Source organism: Neomonachus schauinslandi, chromosome 1, assembly GCF_002201575.2.
Source record: "Neomonachus schauinslandi chromosome 1, ASM220157v2, whole genome shotgun sequence".
Lineage (NCBI taxonomy): Eukaryota > Metazoa > Chordata > Mammalia > Carnivora > Phocidae > Neomonachus > Neomonachus schauinslandi.
Genome location: NC_058403.1, coordinates 176,875,651 through 176,897,799, shown reverse-complemented (window position 1 = coordinate 176,897,799; position 22,149 = coordinate 176,875,651). Strand labels below are relative to the sequence as shown.

Sequence of the window (22,149 nt, the reverse complement as noted above, 5' to 3'; positions counted from 1 at the left end):
GAAAAAATAAAATGTCATATCATCACCTACATATTGGTACATTGTCAACATTTGGGAGTATGCTTAAGGGAAGTAATTTTCTTAAGCAAAACTGGAAATCATATTATTTATGGTCTTTTGAGAATTACTTTTTAAAATTAAAAACACATATTTTAACAGAGAGTTTTCAAATCTAATTTCTATACTCAGGTTCAAATAAACAGTACTGGGGACCTAACAACCTAAATACTACCACCCTACTCTTGAGACTTCTGAAAAAGCTTTCAACAAAAGACTTTAAAGAGCAAATGGCACATGACTAATTTTTTCACTGAGCTTAGTAACCATAGCAGGGAAGCTTAAGACACACCAGAATTGAAGAATCACATAGTAACATCTAGAGTTAACAGAATGTTTCAATTCTTTTGCCCCCAAAGCACCTGGCGACAGAGTAACTTCTGACTCAACTTTGCACAGCCAATAAGCAGGGTCTGTTTCTTTGCAAAGAACAAACGAACTTGATTTTTGTGCAAGTTAAATTGCCAACATCATATTGAGTTAATGTGAAATAAAACAAAAATCAAAAATCCCAGCCCGTGCTGTATCTTAAAACAACAAAATTCTCACTTCGACCCTAAATGGATTAAAATTAAGCTTCAGTACTCTTCACGGGCTCCTCCTTCCCCACCATCAATACCACGCACTAGCTATATTTTCCAGTCCGGTTTCTTCACGGTAAAACACTTTCTCATGAGACTGCCTGTGGTCAGGGCTGACTATGGCACCGGAAAAATGCTTCTCATGGCATCTAGATCATACCCATTCCAGGTCTAGCCTGACCATTAAGTACAGACACACCCGGAAACTGTAAACTCTTTTAACAACAGGACATTTTCCCACCTCAAAAGTGGGATAATCTTTGCAGCCTACCTATGTCCCAAGGGTGTTCTGAGTATTAACAAGTTAGCATTAGTCAGGCACTTTGATTTCACAAACAAAGAGCTCTGTCCAAGCACAAAGTATGATTATCCAACCCAACCGCCTTTTGGAGAGTCACCCAAGATGACAACAGAGGAGGGAGAGAGGCTCCTGCTTCCATCGCTGCCCTCTCCTGAGTGAAGCCACCTCCCAGTGACATACATGCTGGGCCAGACTGGCGGGGGCTGTGCTGTGTTTGAGTGTCTGCTGCATTGTTCCCTTATATAGTCAATGAAGAGGGAATCCCTGTGTGTGCACGTTTCCAATCCACATTCCAAAACAGCATAGGCCACGAAGCAGATTTTCAACTGTGATTTATAGGGCTTGATATGACAGGGCCAGGCACCGTGCTAGGATCATGCCCATCACTTTTTCAGGATGTGGAGGAAAGAGGAAACCTCTGTAGAAAATCATCCTCGAAGTTATTAAAAATGTGCTGGTGTGTGCACATATGTCAGAGCGGGCTTAAGTATAGAGAACGTCTACATACAGTTATGCAAACCCCACCCAAGAATTAAAACAACAATAAAATTATATTTTTGGCGTGCTTGCTTTAAAAATCTACACTTAATGTAGATTGGAGCCTTTTCCTCTGTCTCAGGAGGCCTCGATCTGAGATAATAATCCCGAAGATCATCAATGCATTACATAATACTGAAGTATGGACGGTGTTTTTGAGGGACAAGGAGGTACATACACGTGGCTACCTGGCATTATAGTATCTGCCTGGCACCTTCAAAGAGAGGAGCAAAGTGGGTCTCTAATAAATTATGCTGCACACTGGTCACAGAAACTCCAGCTTATTTTCCTTTAACTCAACTGTTCATGTTTAGATCTCAAGTCCAAAGAGAGCATTCAGCAGAAGTGCAAGAGCTACTGATGTGTCTGCACACACATTCACATACACACAGGCGCATCATAAAAGTAGAGCTACTGAGGCAGGCATAGCGAAGCAAAGCATCCAGAAAAGCCTAACTGCTGAACAACTAATCCTGGGAAATCTGGCACCATAAAACCATACACCGCAATAGATTAATTCTCAGTAAAAAGCCTGGCAAATTCTCAGAAGTCAAAAAAGCTCCCGAGTCTCAAGGGTTAACTCACTCGCCTTTTAAAAAAAATGACACATATAATTTCCTTTTATCATAAAACAATGCATTTATTATTTTCTGTATATCTGTTAAAGGGCATGGCTTTCTGAGTGGAAAACAAAACAGAACTTGGTCACATGTTTATTTGCTTCAGCTACTCCCTTCCCCTTCTGATAAATAATCAAACATGCCATCCAGAAAAAACAAAACCAGCGAGCTGGGAAATTTGATGGTCATCAAATAGACTGAGATACCAAGAAGAGCAGCCCACTGTTCCCACACTGAGTTTTCGGCCCCCACACCTACACTAACATCTGAGTAAATACCTCCAGTCACTCTTTCCATTTTCCCTGCAATTACTCCTACTGTTAAACAAATTGTCCTTAAGGCAGTCGCAAACGTAATTTTTTTTTTTCTGCAAAGGAGAACAACTTCTGAACGTTAAAAAAGCCAGCAGAGCAATAGCAACACACACACACACACACACACACACTCGCACATGCACACACACGCGCGCGCACACACACCCGCACTTATTTTATTTATTTAAATATGTCTTCCATGAGCGGTTCGGATAACTACAGAGCTTATTTCTTTCTCTATTCTAACAGATGCTGTTTTAGACAATAAAACTTAAGGATATTTAGTCTGGGGACTAACAAACAAGGTTCAGAGTAATAACAATTCCCTTAAGATCAAAAGAGCTAATTTTCCATTTCCTGTCTATTCCCAGACCAGTACATAGTTAAAAAAAAAAAAAAATTAGCACCTGGCTTACCAGTTATAGTGAAGTTGGGGGTCAGGGTTGGGGGAAGGGTGCGGAGGGAGGGGGGGGGAAAGGCACGAGGGGTGAGGACATCAGACAGGAAAAGGTGGAACCCTTGAAAAAAAATGTCAAACCATGTGTTAAGAAACTCATTTCACCAGAAAGGGCTCAGAGAGCAATCCCATCCGCTCCTGGACACAGAGCGAAGCAGCAGCCCAGGTCCAAGGGCTTTCCCTGCCATACTAATTACCCACAACGAGAATTTTGAAAAGAGCTTTCCAACATCAAAGTTAACAACCATCGCGGAAAGTGAGGCGGGCTTTCTCTTTCCTTTCGCAGCCCACTCCGTTTAAACAATAGCCGTATGAATGAGATAATGACCGTGCTTGTTTCAGCAGTCTGACTTTTATTGGCATGAAATTGGTACAAATATTATCAAGACCGATTTACAAGTGATGACGGTGTCATGATGCAAACATCAGAGGACAATTCTGCAGAGGCAGAGTTACAAAAGGCACCATCCCTGCACCCTCTCGCCACTTGTAATAACAGGAAGAAAAAGAAGGCAACACAAAACAAAGTCACAAATAAGCAGAGAAGGTTCTAAACTACATTCAAGCTTATAAAACTGTCCCAACGACACTCGGCTGCGTCCTTAGCTGATTATATCCCAAGACTCGTTTGAAAGCAAGAGTGAATTAACAAGGAGTTAGAACCAACCGGTCTTCTCAAATCTCTAAAAAGAAAACTGCCTTTGATGGAGAGAAGAGGGAGGGAGAGGGGTGGGAGAGAAAGCAGTAAACAAGTTGGATCATCTTATTTTGCCCTTCAGAGAATGTCTGCGCAGGAGCAGATCCCTAGTTTAAAAGTTTAACCCCACAAAAAATGTTCCTTTTCCTTTTTTTTTTTTTCTCTGGACACTTACAGAGAAAATGAAGAGTTTGACGGAGTGAGCTCGCACTGTCTGCCTTTGGATTTCCGTCTTCTTGCTGTAGATGGGTTCTGGCTGTTTCTGTGAAGCGGGGGTTGCCGAGTGGTAAAAAAGATGTTTGAATAAACAGGAAGTGCTGTGCGGCTGAAGCACACTCGAGGAGAAAACACACTGGAACATTGCCCTTTGTAGGCAACCTCAGGGACGCTTGCCTCCACAGTAGCTGGCTGGGCTCTCACTAAATGACAAAGAAACCACAAGAATTCCTCAAGTAATTCTTCACTTTCAAAGTTGAAAGATCAGTTGGAGCTTGCAGGTAATTTTCAAAGTTGCATTTAGCACTTAAAGAAATCTATTAATGCTACACGTATCTAAATCACTCCAGGTCTGCAAGCAGCGACATAGCATCAGAAGTGTGCCCTGGCCAGACCGAGCCCTCGCCAAAAGGCTCATTCTTGCAGACAAATACACACCGGGAAACCTGCTCTTGAGATATTTTTGTGGTGACATTTACATAGGCAGGATGCTTTTCCAAAATAAAAAAAAATAGGGAAGAAAGAAAGAAAATCCAGATTCTACAGACTTTAGAGGAATTTGTCACATGTATTTTTAAAGAACATATCGTCCCACATTCCCGGGATATGCCCTTGATCTTGCTTTTGCTGCTTTTCCTTTACATTTTCCTTCTCTGCAATCAACCAAACTACCTGTTTATCTCCAGATGCCTAGCTTGTCTACTCGAACACTCCTTAACCCGCCCCAAACTAATTATCAGAAGTCCTGTCTTCCGTCACCCGAGTAACTTGACAGATACTGTAAAGAAAAGTAAACTGCTAAAGGCAGAACAAGTCAGCTTGAAAAATAAGATGAGGAGCTGAACAGCCATATTCAATAAAAAAAAGAAACAGGGGGAAGGGGGGGAGGAAGAAACGGATTCCTTCTGAAAATGTATTGCTGTTGTGGCAATGTTCTTCTGCCACGGAAGCAACTGATTTGCTATTTAGCATGGAATGCTGGACTGTCTGTCATCCAGGTGCTAATACTCGGCTAAAATAACTCATTGGGAACTGTCAGTGGGATGTTTACATAGGCCCCAATCTTTTCTTCATGGAAGGAAATTTTTTACTGGAATTCATCTTCTTTTGATCTCACATTCAAAGCAACGGCAGCTTGATAGACATTCAAGTCTGAAAGCAAATCCAGACGCTGAAGATAAACCGCCAGAATATGACAGGCAGAAGCATCTAAAGCTTATAAAAATGAAGAGAACAGCATGTCGCCTGAGTATTACAATAGCAGAAATCAAGAGACATATTAGGTGGAACTGATCAGCCACAAACACAGTTCAAAAGGCAGATCATAGAAACAGAGGACTAGGCTAGGAGAAAAAAAACAATGGGAAAGATCTGGTTTACTGCCTCACCTCCCTTCTGAGCCCCACAGCGCTTCCTTGCCTGCCTCTTCACTTTTAGGAGGGGTGGGGTATCCAATTCAAGTGTTCCTGTCTGACTCAGCTGGTCCAGTGATAAACGCTGCAAATGGTTTCCTAGCAATCTGTTTCCAAAAGGCAGGGGGAAGAGGCAGACCCTTACCTTGCTCAGGGTCCAGCATGCTGCATTTTATTAGCATCCCCTGCATCTGCTCTGCAATGCAGTTTCAAAAGACACATAGCCTGGGCGCCATGCAAGTGGGCGGTCGGAAAGAGCGTCTCTCCACAGAAAGGCTCTAAGTAGTTCGAGATGGGGCTAGAGAGCTCTAAGGACTCTAGTTCCCTGACATGGCTAGTTACCAAATGAGCACAAACGCTCTAGCCTCAGTCACAAAAATAGATAGATGCCTTCAGTCCTACAGACAGAGAAGTGCTCAACACCTAGTAGCTCTGAAGCCCCCTAGTACAATTCCATAAAGGAATTATCACAAGATCTTTCTTGGAGGTACACAATTTTTCTTTTAAAATAAGCCTCTTATTCTAATCAAAGTCAGTACACATAAAGAAAAGGTAACTCTCCCAGCAATTCTGTCCTCAGGGCTGTTTGTCAACAAACACAATATGAATGGGCAGCAGAAGGGAAATAGAATTCCACCTTGTAACTTAGCTTGTGGTTCCTCCTGATTCTGCACATCCCTCTGGGACTACAGAGCCAGATCTTCTGCAGCACCCTAGGATTTTTAAAAATGCCCCTCCCCCCTTTTGCACAATAAATCAACAGTATAATGTAGATTTAAAAAATGTACTAGCCTATTTAAAAAGATGTAATCAGTTTAAGGGCTCGCCTCATGCAAACAAGATGTCTGCGTAACTTAGTTACAAATGTAAAAGACACAAACAAGCAAACAAAACAAAAACCCTACTGGATTCTAAGACTGTTCTTAAAAGTTACCTTCTCTCATGCCTACACAGCTGATTTGCTAAAGCTGATTATTGATCTTTAAATTGCCCTAGTTCCATGTCTTCCTCCCTAACCTAAAAAAAAATAAAAAAAATACTCCAAAAATCTCCCAACTAAGTATCCTATGTTGCTGTAGTTATTACGTTTACCCAAAACAGGGAGGTCTACCATGAAAAAAAGAGAATGCTTATTCCATTCCCTTATATATTCTAAGACATATTCTTCTTCCACAAAGAATGCTGTCACTACCACCAGGGGGGTAAGGAGCAACCCTCCATTTCTCAGGGCCGCTGAAGGTCTTTTTAGAAAATCTGCCATGTATAAAGACCTTCATTAGTATAATTAAATGACTATTGGGGCTTTTTTTTTTGATATAAACAACTTTTGATATGTCATTTAAAAACCTCATAATAATATCATTAAAGAGCTCCCATTTTTAAAAGAGAAATTGTCTGCTCAGGGCCATGGAACAGTAGCCGTGCTCCAGGCCGCTTCCTCTCTCCCTTTCAGACTTCTGGACTTGAATGTCACCATAGACCTTGAATCCTTGAATGTGAAATGGCTTCACGCTAATTGCTCTAATTGCTTGAAGATGTGCAGGCAGGTGAAACCTGATCCCCGTGGCCACTGTAGAGACCAAGAACAACACTGGAATGTTTACACAGTGGTTTGATTTTAATAGACAGGAGGGCTGAGTTTAAGACAGCAAAAACACAGCTAATAGGTGACCCCTTAATGTAGTCCTCCTTAAAAAAAAAAAAAGGCACACAACAAAATACAATTTCGTGTTCTAAAAGGCAGTGTCCTAAATGCCAAGGTTATTTGCTTGACTCTTGCAGTGAGTAGACGTTACGTTGCACCTGACATTTACACCCGAAACTCTACCCCGAATACATTTTTTTACCTTAAAACAAAAAAGCACTTTATATGTCAGTCACCTTACAAACAGATTATGACTGTATGGTATTTCCAAGTAAGTGCACTCATTTAAATTTTAAATTGAGTATTTTTCACTACTGCAATACTCCCTGTCCCTTAAAGGGGAAGCCTTGTATCTCCTTGTTTATCCCTTTGCTTCTGCTCCCCCTCCCCTCCATTTATGGAATGCCTGACCCTTGTAGATTCCTTGATTGCAGTTAAAGTTGAACCCAGACCCTTTCACATTGGTGCTTAAGACAAACGTGCATCCTTTCGGTGCCTTTTTCCTTTGTTACTGTGTGGGACTGTGGTCTGCTTCTCATCTAGGGGCTGAGGCAGCCAGGGGAGTGGCTGACATAAGTTATTCAATGACAGTGGCCAATCTCCCTGGATATTTTAATGAATTGAGATGGATACAGAGGTTTGACAATGGCTCCCCAGAGCCCCCTCTTAACAGAACACAAATGTAACCAATGCTGGACAGGAAATATACTACAGCAAGACCAAGATAAAAATACAGCAGCACCTACAGGGTGTCATTAACAAAAGGAAACCAGCAAGGGTTAGGGGCAGGCTTAGACAGGTGTGTGTGTGTGTACGTACATGTACACACATACATATATATGTTTTTATGTATATATCAAGAATCTGAACATATAGGGATATTTCCTATAGAGTCAAGTAAACACTGCTAAGAAGAAAACGGGAATTAAACATTTACTACAGAAAAAAAAATACCACGGAACAATGAAATTATTTTATGGTTAAGCTAGGCAATTAAAAGCAAGAGATGCACCTTGCAAACGAGAACAGAGAAGCAGGTAACACCCCAGACAGCTGGGAGCACTGTCAAATGGCGGCTCCACTAAGTTCTGCTGTGTACTCACTTCTGAGGGAAAACACAAAGTGCAGAAGAAAAGGGGGAAAAAAAAAAAAAAAAAAAAAAAAGTCCCTTTAAAGCTATGAAACACTTTTAGTTATATAAGGTAAGTAAGAAATACAGGAGCTTGCAGTGCCTGGACTATTTGTCCCCAAACACGGAAAGACAAAACAATTTAACAAAAATAACTTCACAGAAGACCCTTTCCAATCACAGCCGCCACACCAGCTTTTATGGACACTCATACCTTGTTCTAAAAGTTACAATCCCCTATTAAGAAGCAATGCCTGCCGCTCTAAGAAGGGGGGGCGGGACGAGTGTCCATTTATCCACATAAAGATTAAGTATAAACTAGCCCAAGCCAGGGAGAGGAACACCAAGGGAAAAGTAAACAGGCCCCCACCCCCCTCCCCCAAAATAGTTCCCCTTTGAAAGCTCTATGCAGTGAGTGCCTGGTACCCAGGGCTGCCCTATTCCTTGGAGGGGTCAGCAAAGCTATGCTAAACTGACAGGTTCAGTTTACGGCAGGCCAGAACTTTGTTTGGATATACTGGCCTTGCTCACCACCAGCTTAACAACAGATGGCTAGAAAACTTTCATTATGCTGCACAGGACTGAACTGCAAACAATCCAGAAAACTGTGAAAAGTTTAACTCCCTCTAAACCGATGTGCCAAACCGGGGCCTGCCCAGAGCCAGTGAGCCAGGGGGGGCCCAGGGGACGGTAGAAGTGGGGGGTAAAACAAATCGGCACTTGCTAAAGGCCCGAGTCTACTCCACGTGCCATCCAGATCCCAGAAGAGCAGAGACCCTCCTTAGTCTTGATGTTAACTGTTCAAAGCCCAGACCTTATAAGGAGTTGTACTGACTGCACCTTCTTTTTGATTTTCCCAAAATACACTGTCAGACTTCCCCTCCCTTTGGAGAAAGAAAATCTCTCTGCAGACAATTCTCAAGCTCCCTTCCTGTCTTCCCTCCCTCTGGAAATTGGGAGGACAAGACCCAACAGTCTCACTCTAACACCTAGATTTAAATATGATTTATCCAAATCTGTATATAATTTAAATATTCATTAAATCGATTCAATCACATGAACCCTAATATCTCCTAATGCTCCAAGACAGGTTATAAATGCACCTTCAAAGGTTTAATTCAATTGGCAATCTGAGAGGCCTTATCACTAGAAATGTGTTATTTTCATATTATTCAAGAAATGAACAAATGTGCTTTCCACAAATGTATTTTAGAAGCTACCCTTTCCCGTTATTGAAAGAAAATTGTGTTTATTACTCCTTTAGCATAGTGTAAACTCATAAACGTCAACAGAGAGTACAAGGAAAGCTGTCAACTAAATATTGTTTCCTTCATGAGCTGTTCTTCCAAGTCAATTACGCCTTTCAACTTCTGGGGCATTGTATGATAAACTGGCAGTAAAAATCATTCACATTAATATACCATGGTGCCTTGCCTGCAAAAGGTAATTAAAGAAGTAAATGACTCATAAGAATAGACATATTAGCTGCAAAATGAAAGGCAACTGAGCTGCCACATAAAAATATGTACCATTAAGATACTGCATTTTCATATTCCTGTAATCAGCTTCAGTAGACTAATGCTTATTTAATCCAGTTCTGTGCTAAGTCCATCAACAACTGTTTTTTGCTGTTTTCTCCTTGACTGAACATTATGAGAGCAGGTTTGGAATAAATACTGCAATGAGATTTTTGCATACTCAATTGAAGAACAGGTTTTTACATTTTAAAATCTATTTTTTTTCTTTCTCTGAGAAATACAACATAAAAAAATTACTGGTGGGGGAATATATATATATATATATATATATATATATATATATATATACTGCTAGCTAGATACATCTCTTTAAACAACAGAACATTTTAGGAAAAAATATTTGTTTCCACGTTCACCTGTCTGACCCATACCACTGATGATCAGCACAGGGGAAAGGGTGCCATGCCTCCCCCTGCCAGATCTCTGCTACCTTTATAAAGCATTCCCTTTTGTTAATAATATCTTCCATTAGCATTAGTGGGATAAGGCAATTTATCCTGTAGCAGGGATGGAAGGAGAAAGCGAGGAGGAGGAAGGAGTTGACAGGTGTGGCAGGAGAGGACCACAGCCTTGCTTAGTGGCTCCTGAGTTCTCTTCCTTCCAGAGAGTGGATCTGACTCAACAGAACCTTCCCAAAGAAGAGCGAACTGACCCTCAAATTAACTGCTCTGCTTTTCCATTCTCTGGCTTTCAAACTGACATTTTGCCTTATCCCTCCCATGCTTTATTTCGGCATTCCCCGCGCAAGTCCAGACAAGCCACAGGAAGACATTGCCCGTGTGATCTGAGATTCTCCGCTTAAGTGGTTCGCTTCCCTGCTTCTGGAACCTCCATCTTGACCAGGGAGAGGAGTCCACCATTTGCACTATTAAGATGTTCTGGGAACATTTAGATGCAGGAAGTTTCCTGGAGGCTGGAGAAATGCCTGCTCTTGTTGTGGAAAATTAGGGCTCTTTGTTGATGACTGATGTGGGCCTAAAGCTTTGCCAATTCAGTTTGGGAGTTTTAGCTTTCAAAACTCTCCTGATTCCGATTCCTCCAATTCCTCCACCGGCCCAGGTTTCCAACCAGCAGTGAAAATCGGCCTATAAAACCTATCTGTCTTCTATCATGTCTGCCAGCAATCTACTCACTTTCAATAACATCTAAATGCATCTAGATGGGGTCCACTCACTTATCAAAAAAGCCCAAGAGACTGCTGACCTGTTTTTGTCTTCAGATGATACAGGCTTTGGACAGAGGCAAAGGTCTACATTTCTATACAAGTTGTCGCTTCTCCCCTTCCCTTCTTCTGCGAGAACAGAAATCTCTTTGGCTTTAAAACTGATGAGCAGCCACCCAGGCCTCAAGGACAGCCCAGGATGTGGGGACAGCCCTACAAGGACCCTCTGCTGTTTATTTACCTTTTCACAGTTCTGAGAACTGCCGAGAGCCTCCCAGATTTAGGCTGGGTCTCTCCTCATGTATTGTTGCCTCAATGTTCGAGCAGACACCACTTGGAACCACAATTAATGAGCTCTAGTCCTTTTTCTAATTAAGGAACAAAGGTTTCTGTGTGCACAGTATGGTGAGGCTGTCTGAAGAACACACGTGGAAGGAGAAGTGAATGCTTCTAATTGCTTCAAAATGGGATTTTTAATATTTAGGAACATAATGGGACCGGGAAGTAAGAGCATTTCTAACATCCTTTACAAATAAGGCTTTACAAAATATTGTTAGCTGTTAATAATACATCATTAGCAAAAATGGAAAGTTATGAATACCATGCACATAACCTTTGTATTCATGCGAATTAACCTATATGTATGAATACAATGATACATGAATTAGTTTTTAAAAATACATTAAAAGAAGAAAAAGGCCCCCTAAAAAAAAAAGAAAAAAGAAAGAAAAAGGGCGAGAAGGCAGTTCCTGTGAGCCTGATATTCCTCAGACCTTAGCAGATTAGGATTCAAACGTGTAATTAAGAAAGATAACCCCAGTTTTTATAGTAATTAGGGGCTGTGGGAAATAGGATCCTATCTCTCAAAAGTGTTACAAATATACCACACTTCTAAATAACCTGCAATGCTTGGAAAGTAGACTCACTACCAAGGGCAAAGCTGCTATGCCGTGAGCGAGCAGAGTAAATGACAGACTGGCGTTCAAGTCCATTAGCTGCTATGTGATAGGAGCACATTCACTAGCACGCGACCTGTGAAAAATCTTAGATCTCTTTAAATCTTTGAATTGGATTACTGCATTAATTCTTAAGAACTGCAATCCTTCAACCAAGTCAAATTACCCTCATTAACAGTGGAAAAACTGCCTCTGCAATAAGTTAAAAAAAAAAGATATTTATTACCTATAATCACTTTCATGTACTTCACCTAGAAATATGATGAGCGGGTGCCAACAACTTTGGCAACGGCAGCATCTTGATTTTGCATACTGATTTGAGTTAAAATAAAACTGAAAACATTTGCATGGCGTCAAAAAATTTTTTTCACATCTACAGGACATGTCCTTTCATTATCCGAAGCCTCTGGTAAGAAGCGAATAGCCCCATTTTACAGGAGAAGACACGGGGGACATAGGCAGAGACATTGTCCCCACGGTCCAAACTCTCCCAGCTGATTAGGGGCAGGGTTTCCTGGTCTTGTTCTGGATCCACACTGCAGGAATTAATTCAGAAATTCAGTCTTCTAATGCTCCTGTCATGCAATGCGTAGACTTCTCTCAATCACACTCAGGGAAGGAAAGGCAGGCAAAATAGATGCAAAGATCGGAATGCAGCTCTGAGGGTAGAAATGATCCCCGTAATAAATAGAACAGAAGCTGCCTCAATTCTTCCCTCACCACACTCACTGTTACTGTTTAACCTGCCTTGAGAATGCTCCCAATATGTTCTTTTCCAGTGACAGAGGTAAAAGAAATGTAAATTGATCTACTCTGGCCGTGCTGCTCTTGAAATGGTCTCATTGGAAATGTGATAACAGCTGGACCGATTCTGAGCAACTTATGGTACTTTATGGCAAATGAGAGTGTTGTTCTGTCTGACTGTTGTTCTTGGCTCTGGGATGGGACTGCTCTAGTTCTATGACTTCTCAGCACAAACCAATGCAGGACAGTCCTCACCACTGAGAAGGCGACAAACTGGGGAAGGGGTCTGTGTTTATGGAAAGGGACAGTTTTTATACCATGTACTAAGGAATGGGAAAAGGTGAACATGCAGAAGTTGCTTTCTAGAACTTGAGAGCAACCAACACTTCTCAAGAGCTATAATAAAATGCTAACTGGAGTTCATAATGAAAACCCAGAGGCACTATAAGGCTCTGAAGTGCCTCTGAATCATCAGGAAAGAAAAAGAAAGAGAAAAAAAAAAAAAAGATAAAACTGTGCTCTGGATAGTTGTATGTGAAATGCATTTACTGCAACCTACCGATTTGAAATTAGGCAGTCTTTATTTAGTACAATGATGATAAAAATCTGTTAAGTAGAATATTATAGCTGGTAATCCTATAATCTACTGTAACCTTTTTGTGTAACTTCCAAAAACCAGCTGTTGTTCATTTCAATCCCACATCAGACGGGCAGAGCTGTGGTCGAGTCTAATAATAAGCAAAAGAACACTGATCCATCTCAGTCTGTAGCAAGCACTGACATTCGTTGCCTTTCTATGCTTCTAATGACCCTGCAAGGTGGGAGTGACCATACCCATTTTACAGAGGAGGAAAACAAGGTCAGAGAGGTTGACTCACTTGGGCAAGGAGAAACTACAACTAAGGTGGGTGTATGACTGCTTGGAGGTGAAGGTGAAGCTGAGAAGTCAGAGAAAGGGGGTGTTCAGAGGAGGGCCAGGAGCAAAGAGGTTCTCCTATCTTGGGGCAATACAAATTTGCAGGAAACCATGATCCAAACATCAGATGGCCCACGACCTGGAGACTCATCACCCACCTCCTGCCCAGAGGCACTGCATATTTCAAAGGAGAATATGGGAATTGCTCCTCTTTAGCTCTACCATTTGTAGAGTCTCCTCTCTTTCTTTCAAGAGCTTTGTGACTCGCAATCTGGTGCTTTTCAAACAATCAATGCTTTACCAGTGATCTCACGATTAACTTGGTTCATGACTCTAGCAACTTTTCAATATGAATGTTCAAGTTACCTTTGCACAAGTACCAGACCATACCTTCTATTGACACATCAAATAAACATAACTTTGGATGCATAAGCACAATCTCGGCACTGGGCCTATGAAGGTGCCCCTTCCAAAGGCTTAGAGTCGAATAGAAATTAGAGATAAGATACTGACAACCCACAGATCCAGAAATAGAAAGCCACTACAGAGGAATCTAATAAAAGAACAACTTCACGTACTTGTCTCTTCTAGCCTACTCTAGATAAGGCCACTGAGATTGTCTATGAGGAGGTGATATTTAAGATGAGACCCCCAAGTTGAGAAGGAATCACACAGCCAAGGAAGAGGGAGAGGAAGTTCAAGGAGATGGACCATTGGGGCTGAAAAATTATAGGCGGAAACAACACGCTAAAAGATGAACTGAAGAGCAGCTGGTGATATACAACTGTGCTGTTCCAATAATACTGTCTCTTCAGTCCTTTTGAAAAAGATTCTTTCTCTTTTTCAATCCTTTTAAGGCAAAAAGATACATACAGATTGCAAATATGCTTTCAATCAAATGGCCTGAAATATAAAATGTATTGTGGTGGCAAAAAAACCTCTAAAGGCATAAAGGAGTTTATGCGATTTCGACAGAAAAATAAATACCTTCGACTTGGCCCCTGTTTCCGTCTTTACCTTTTGTAATGTTGCAGTGTACCGGTGGTAGGCAGAAAGCTAAGATGATCTCCTACATTCCTACTCCTTGTCCCAGATAGTTCATCAAATAGTGGTTAAGACGCTGATTTGCAGGGTTTTGCAGCTGTAATTAAGGTTCCAAATCAGCTGACCTTAAGATAGGGAGATAATCTATTTTTTTTAATTTTAATTCTAAACGGGCCTGAAAAAAAACAAAAAATCACAGGGGGTTTATACTAGCATTTAGCAGTCAGAGAGAAAGTCAGGGTTTCCAAGCATGAGAAAGTTTTTTTTGTTTTTTTGTTTTTTTTTAAAGATTTTATTTATTTATTCATGAGAGACAGAGAGAGAGAGAGAGAGAGAGAGAGGCAGAGGGAGAAGCAGACTCCCCCGCCGAGCAGGGAGCCCGATGCGGGACTCGATCCCGGGACTCCAGGATCATGACCTGAGCCGAAGGCGGAAGCTCAACCATCTGAGCAACCCAGGCGCCCCAAGCGTGAGAAAGTTTTGATGCAGCACTGCTGGCATCAGGAAGAGGAGGCCACCTGGCAAGAATCAGGGGCAGCCTCTAGAAGCCCAGAGTGGCCACTGGCTGACAGCCAGCAAGGAAATGGGAACCTCAGTCCTACAACCACAATGAAGTGCATTCTACCAACAACCCGAATGAGCCTGCAAGCAGATTATACCTCCCCCCATCCCACCCCCAGTGTCTCCAGACAAGAATTCTGCCCAGGTAACACCTTCTGCACTCGGACCCTTCTGTGACTCTGAGCAGAGAAGCCAACAGCTCTGTGCCTGGACTTGTGACCTACAGGACTGGCAGCTGACAAATGGGCGTTCTAAGCTGCTAAGTTTATGGCCATTTGTTACGCAAAAACAGAAAACGAATACATGTGGGAAAGAGATGGAATCTCATCGCCTGTGTCTGAGGTTTATGGAAGAAGCTCCTGGAAGGGAGGAGTGGAGGGGAAGCGAAGGCAAAGATGGGGCGTGCATTCTGGCCCCACAGGGACCAACACGGAGAACTTGTACAGGGCCACTCACCTCTCTCTGGACTCACTTTTCTCACTTGTAAAGAGGAGATGAAAGCCCTGGGCAGTGGTGAGGGTGAGGGGCAGCTTAGGAGAACACACAGGCACAAACACTCTGGAAGTCATAAAACACAATCTGAGTTTTCATTGTTTGTACTGTTTCTTTGCTGGGCCATTTTGATTTCTGATTTTCAGCTTCCTTTTTTTCAGTTATTCCCATTATTTGGGAGAATGCTGATCAAGACACAATATGGAGTCATCCTTGGCTAGAAAAGCAAAGATGGACCCTAACCCACCCTGGAGCTTCTTGGCACTCCAGGCAAAGGGTGTGATGCCTTCCAGGGGAGAGGCACAAAGAGGTCAGTATGTGTCCTCGTTGAGGAAAAGCATGGCTCCCAATCCACGGCCATTTGGAAGGTGGAGACAGACGGCCTGGGCTCAAATCCTAACTCCACTCCTGACCTTGATCTAAGCACTATGCTGTTTTCTCAGCTGTGAAGAAGTAACGGCAGCACCACCTCCTAGTGATGTTGCGGGAAGCGAATTACATAGAGAGAGTGCTTAAAAAAAAAAGATTTCTTTATTAGAGAGAGAGAGAGAGAGAATGAGCTGGAGGGGCAGGGAGACTCTCAAGCCAACTCTGCGCAGAGTACGGAGCCCCATGCGGGGCTCAGTCTCACAACCCTGAGATCATGACCTGCACCAAAACCAAGAGTCAGACAGACGCTTAACTGACTGAGCCACCCAGGCGCCCCTGCAGAAAGTGCTTTTAAGACAGAGTCTGGCCTCTAGTAAGCACCGTATAAGAGCTATTATTATTATTACTATCACTATGAATTCCAGAACAGAAGCTGATTTTTTTTTTTTTTCCCAGAAAGTCTGTTTTCTCCCCAAGGGAATTTGGAAGAATTTGGAAGATGGGGCTCAGTAAATATGTAAAAATGTATCCATAATAAGGATTTTACCACTAATGACTTTTCATGGTACACTATAAAACCCATCTAATCTCTGAAGAAAAAGCGAGAAAACCCCTCCACAGTCATGATTTTGCCGCATAATTTTATGTTTGCTCAAAGGAAAAAAAGACTATAAAGGACTTTAAAACCATGATTTATTGCCTTTTAACAAGCAGTTTTGGGGAAGCCAGAAAAGAGGATTCCCCTGCTGAAAGGGCAAGGGGAGGTAAGGAATTTCAGTGAGGGGGTCAGAGACAAGAGCAGTCAGGAAAAGAAGGCGACAGTACAACAAAACAAAGGCTGACCCCAAGTCCAGTGCATACACTTCCTTCTTACCCTCGCTGGTTCACTTACTGAACTCCTCATGGCCTTTCTCACGGGGCTGGGAAGTGAGCGGTGACGTCAGCTCTCCCTGACCTTACGACAGAGTGTGCAAGGCAGATCAAGACGCAGACATCAGGAGCAGCACAGTGAGCACCCGGGTAGGGGTTACCAATGTCCATGGCTGGGGTGCAGAGGCAGCTAACCTAGGGCAGATGCCAGTGTCCCAACACCGGAGCAGCGAAGGATGCCTATCAGTCAGAAGGGGGGGTGCACAGAAAAGGGGGAGGGGCAGGGTGGGTTCTGGGCAGAGCGATGAGTGTGCCTACAGGTAGAGACACAAATGTGACCATGGAGTATTTGTTTGGAACCTCACAGGAGGGGCCAGAATGCCAAGAAGGAGCTGGACAAACCACAAGAGAGAGGCTGTGATTGGTAGATCTTGTGCAGAAGTTTGGACTTAGGTTAACTATTATCATTTTTTTTTTTTTTTAATTTACCAAACAGTAAAATCGACTCTTCAGGTATGGAGGGTATGTAGTACTATGAATTGTAACACACACGTATAAATTCACATAACCACCAGCACGATCAGGATATGGGACAGCTCTATGACCCCCAGACGCCCTTGCTCTATTCCTTCGGACTCAGACCCCCCTCCCACATCCCTATTTCCTGGCAAACATGGATCTATTCTCCATCACGGCAGTTCTGTGTTTTCAAGAATGCCATACAAATGAAATCATATAGTATGTAACCTTTGAGACTGGCTTCTTTTACGCAAAAGAATATTTCAGAGATTATTCCAACCTGCTGGGTACATCTGTAGTTCACCACTTATTGTTGCTGATTCTTAGTCTACTGCATGGAGGCACCACACTTTATTCATTCATCCACTGAAAAACATTCGGATTTACCTCAGCATGGGGCTACTATACATAAAGCTTCTATGAAGGTTCACGAATAGGTTTTTCTATAAACATATGTCTTCTTTTCCCTAGGATGAATGCCCAGGAGTGTGAATGCTGGGTCACATAGGAACTGTGTGTGTGTATGTGTATGCGTGTGTGTATTCTTTAAATAAGCCAACCCAACTGTTTTTCAGATGGCCAGCCCGCCTTGCATTCCCATCAGCAAAGCATGCAAGTTTGATCCACATCCTTGTCAGCACTTGGTATTATCAGTATTTTTTCGATTTTGGCCATTGTAACAGGTGGTTCGGGTTTGCATCTCCCTAAATTCTAATGATGTTGAACAATTTTTCATGCCTTCTGTGTATCTTTCTTGGTGAAATTTCTCTTCACCCTTTGCCCATTTTAAAATTTCTTTTTCTTACTGTAGAGTTTTGAGAATTCTTTGCATATTCTATATACAAGTCCTTGGTTGAAGGTGTGATTTTAACGTATTTTCTCCTAGCTAGTACCTTGTCTTCAGTCAGGGATTACAGCTGCAATTTAGGAAGTTCCCTTATACTATGTTAGGGAGGAAACACAGGAAGGCTTTTTGGGTGGGGGCAACTTACTAAGAAATGGAGAACTGGAGGCCATGGATGGGCCCAATATCTTGAGCACACAGGACGAGAACAGGGTGTTCTCAAGGCCCGGGCGGAGCTCGTGTGAAGCAGTCCATTCGGGGTGATGCTTTTAATGCCTGACTAATGATACCACGTAAAGGTGATGTCTTCCCGTCCTCTGTTTTTATGCAGCTGAACCATCCCAGGTAATAAATCAAAGAAGCCAGGGTGGCTATTTGTATGGCGAGATAAGGGAAATTAATTTCAATGCCCAAACATGGACCCCCTTATATTAAAAAATGACTTGGCAATACTAGTCCTTTTCATGAGAATGTCTCGGAAAACCAACACTTGGAAAACACACACACGGGGTGGATTCACCCTCTGTATTTTCAAGGGAAATACTGTTGTCTCCTGAGATTGGAAAGTCAAGGGGAAGAATCATTTATAAAATAAAGCCAAAAAAATAAAGCATTGGTGGAACAAAAAAAAAATATTCATGGACTTTCGAGAAGGGGAGGATTATAATGATAAACTGTATGTAGTCAAATTCTTTCAGTCCTTAAAAAATACCTTTACCATGCTTTGCAAACTACTCTAATTGTCTCATTTTTACTGAAAACTCAGACGCTTTGAGTTTAGAATGCGCACAATATAAATACTAGGAGTGTGAACAAGAGCATACGTAACAATAGTGAGATTTCTGGGCGGAAAGATGGCTTGAACAGAGTTAATACCTTGGCTGGAATACTAAGGGGAAGACAAAGTGCAAGAAAAACCCAGAGACTTCTCTGAGCTCCCCAGGGATCGCGCCACCCGCCACCCCCTCCTCGGAGTGCCATGCGGGAACAAGGTGAAGCTGTCCATCACCAGTGAGCGTGGCTCTACTTGCTGGCACCAAGTGAGCAAGGCTGCCACCTGTCCAGCTTTCCTTTGACCGGTCCCCACACAATGTCCCTCTCTGCTCTGGGTTCAAGCTAGCATTTAATCTGGAAGCCTGAATTCTCCCAACATTTCAGCAGCAGCAAATGTGCTCTTCTTCTAATTTGGAGAAGTCTCTTTCCAAGCTCTAACTTGGAAATTTGAACCTTGGATCAGCTAACCAAATTCTGGGTGGACTCCAGGCAGGCATGGTTTTTCGCTCTCTTTGCTTCCCTTCTTGCCCCCAAAAATCTCTTCTCTGCAGATCAGCTGGAGGGATCTCTTGGAAATGCACATCAAGTCGTGCCACTACGCTGGCTTCTCGCGGCACTTCACAACAACATTTCCTAGTCTTATTCACCTCTGTATACCATAGGGGCTAAATAAATGTGCTGCCTAAACACAGGAATGAATAAATGATTGGGCCAAAGTAGGGAGGTTCCTTTAAGATCCCATTTATTATCTGCATTTATTTAAAAAAATAGTTTAAAAAGGAAAAACCAAAATGTTCTTGTCATCTCAGAGGTAGAAGTGCATTATCTGAGTATAATAACAAAAAGCTCAGGAACTATAAAGAAATAATTGATAAATGAAATGATATTAAAATTGAATATGGCTGAAAGAGTAGAGCAAATTCAAAATATCACTGAAATACTGGGTAAATATTTGCATATCATCAACCTAAGAAAAATGTCTAATTTTTATTATGCATAAGAAGCTCTTATAAATCAATAAGGGAGTAAGTAAATCCAATAGAAAACTAGGGAAATGGTGTAAAAGAAAATACAGATGTGTCTTAAATAGTTTTTAAAAAACATTCATTTATTTATGAGAGAGAAAGTGTGTGCGTGTGCACACACACGCATGTGCAGGAGGGAGAAGCAGAGGGAGAGGGAGGGAGAGAATCCCAAGCAGACTCCCCAACAAGTGGAAAGTGGAGCCCAACTCCAGGCCCAAGCCCATGACCCTGAGACCATGACATGAGCTGAAACCAAGAGTCAGCCACCCAACTGACTGAGCCACCCAGGCGCCCCCCCTTACTTTTTTTTTTTTTTTTTTTTTAGGGTGTTAACCTTAAGCTTAGGGAATCTGCTATGGCCCATGTAACAGGAAGACAGGAGTGTGTAAACAGCCATAACTGAAATGAGAAAGGGGTATATCCACAGTACGGGGAATAAAGATAAGTCCCTGAGAGAGTTCAAAAGGGAGGCAAGATCATTTCCAGTTCAGGCTGTCAGAGATTTCCTGGAGGAAATGGTATTTAAACCACACCTTGAAGGGGAGAGACAATTTGGATGTGCCTCAGAACAAATCTGCTTATACAGTTTGTCAATAAGAGTTAGCCAAAATTTATTGGGCCAGGCTCCTAGTCAAGCTCTGAAGACAACAGTGGTGGAGAACAGAAACTGCCCCTACCTTGCAGAATTCAGAGTTTACTAGGAAGGAGAACTGAAATGTTTAAAAAGCAAAGCAATAATGAACCCAAAATTCAGGAGGACTGCCCACCTGTCTAGGCTATGGGAGGAAGTGCAAATTTTAAGTAATGGGCCAGTTCTTGGACTGGTTGGGTCTGAGGGTGTTCACGAACGCTTATTAAGTTTTGTTTCATAACTTACAAAGTATGCTGTGTTCTGTACTTAATGGCTCCTAAGGTACACTGTTGTTTTTATTTTAACATCTCCAGCATTGGGATGCCTCATAAAAGAGATGGGAAAAGAAAGCATTATGGATTCGTTGACTTGGCTGCATTTTCACTTTACTCTTGGTATATAAATAAAGGTCTAAAAGATTCAATGAAATACGGTCTATTCTTTTTTATGTATTAGGTATTATATTTTTAAAAGATAATAAAAATGTTTTTAAAAACTACATTACGCCTTTTATCGGCTGGACAGGCTGAGTATTATTTTGTGTGTTATTTAAAATAAAGACATGAGGGGTGCCTGGATGGCTCTATTGGTTAAATGTCTGACGCTTGTTTTGGGCTCAGGTTGTGGAATCAAGCCCCGCGTCGGGCTCTGAGAGGAGTCAGCCTGTCCTTCTCCCTCTGGTCCTACCCCCACTCTCTCTCTCTAATAAATAAATAAAATCTTTAATTACATCTCAATTTTAAAATATCTAGTACATGGGGCGCCTGGGTGGCTCAGTTGGTTAAGCGACTGCCTTCGGCTCAGGTCATGATCCTGGAGTCCCTGGATCGAGTCCCGCATCGGGCTCCCTGCTCGGCAGGGAGTCTGTTTCTCCCTCTGACCCTCCCCCCTCTCTCTCATTCTCTCTCTCTCAAATAAATAAATAAAATCTTTAAAAATAAATAAATAAATAAAATAAAATAAAATAAAATAAAAAATAAAATCTTTAAAAATAAAATAAAATAAAATAAAGACGTGAGCCTGGTTGGGTCAGTCAGTAGAATGTGTGATTCTTGATCTCAGGGTTGTGAGTCTGAGCCCCACACTGGGTGTAGAACTTACTTAAAAATAATAATAATACAAATAAAGACATCTAAGTTCCTACTCTCAGGTCCAGGTGATAAATCCATAGATAAAATAGGTCTCCATCGAAAAATTTCATGATATATAATCAGATCCTATTAAAACTATTACTTAGACTCTAACTCTGTTTTTATCCAAATATACTATCAATTCCCTGTTCTGAGCCCCCCCTTTCCTTTCTAGTGGGAAGAAGGGAATACAATGGGACTGAAAATCATTTAACTACAAAAGCAACCATTCCTATCTACTAAAATGATGATCAATATCCCTAACACTGGAAATTATTTAGCCCCTAAGTAATGCAGCTATCCCAATCAGCTTGAAAACATGATTTAATTTTTTAAACTAATTTGGTTCCAGGTAGTGAGAGGTGTCATCTTATCAGAAGCTTTAGCTTGTGGACTCTGAGAAACAAACTGAGGGTTCAAGAGGGGAGAAGCGTGGGGGGATGGGTTAGCCTGGTGATGGGTATTAAAGAGGGCACGTTCTGAATGGGGCACTGGGTGTTATACGCAAACAATGAATCATGGAACACTACATCAAAAAAAAAAATAAATGAATGAATGAATGAATGAATGAATGAATGAATGGGGCGGGGGAGAAGAAGCTTTAGCTT

The 22,149-nt window shown here is 41.9% G+C and overlaps 1 protein-coding gene across 2 annotated transcripts in view; it reads right to left on the bottom strand.

Moving 5' to 3' along the window:
• The window catches only part of FOXP1 (forkhead box P1), a 488,623-nt gene that overhangs the window by 162,358 nt on the left and 304,116 nt on the right, over window positions 1-22,149 (bottom strand). The window contains exon 1 of one of the 2 annotated variants that reach the window (XM_021695136.2): window positions 3,740-3,925. The exons of the other annotated variant lie outside the window; for it this stretch is intronic. Within the exon in view, the coding sequence (XP_021550811.2) occupies window positions 3,740-3,925 (186 nt within the window). Of the gene's footprint in view, window positions 1-3,739; window positions 3,926-22,149 lie in introns of those variants that run through there. 2 annotated transcript variants of the gene reach the window in all.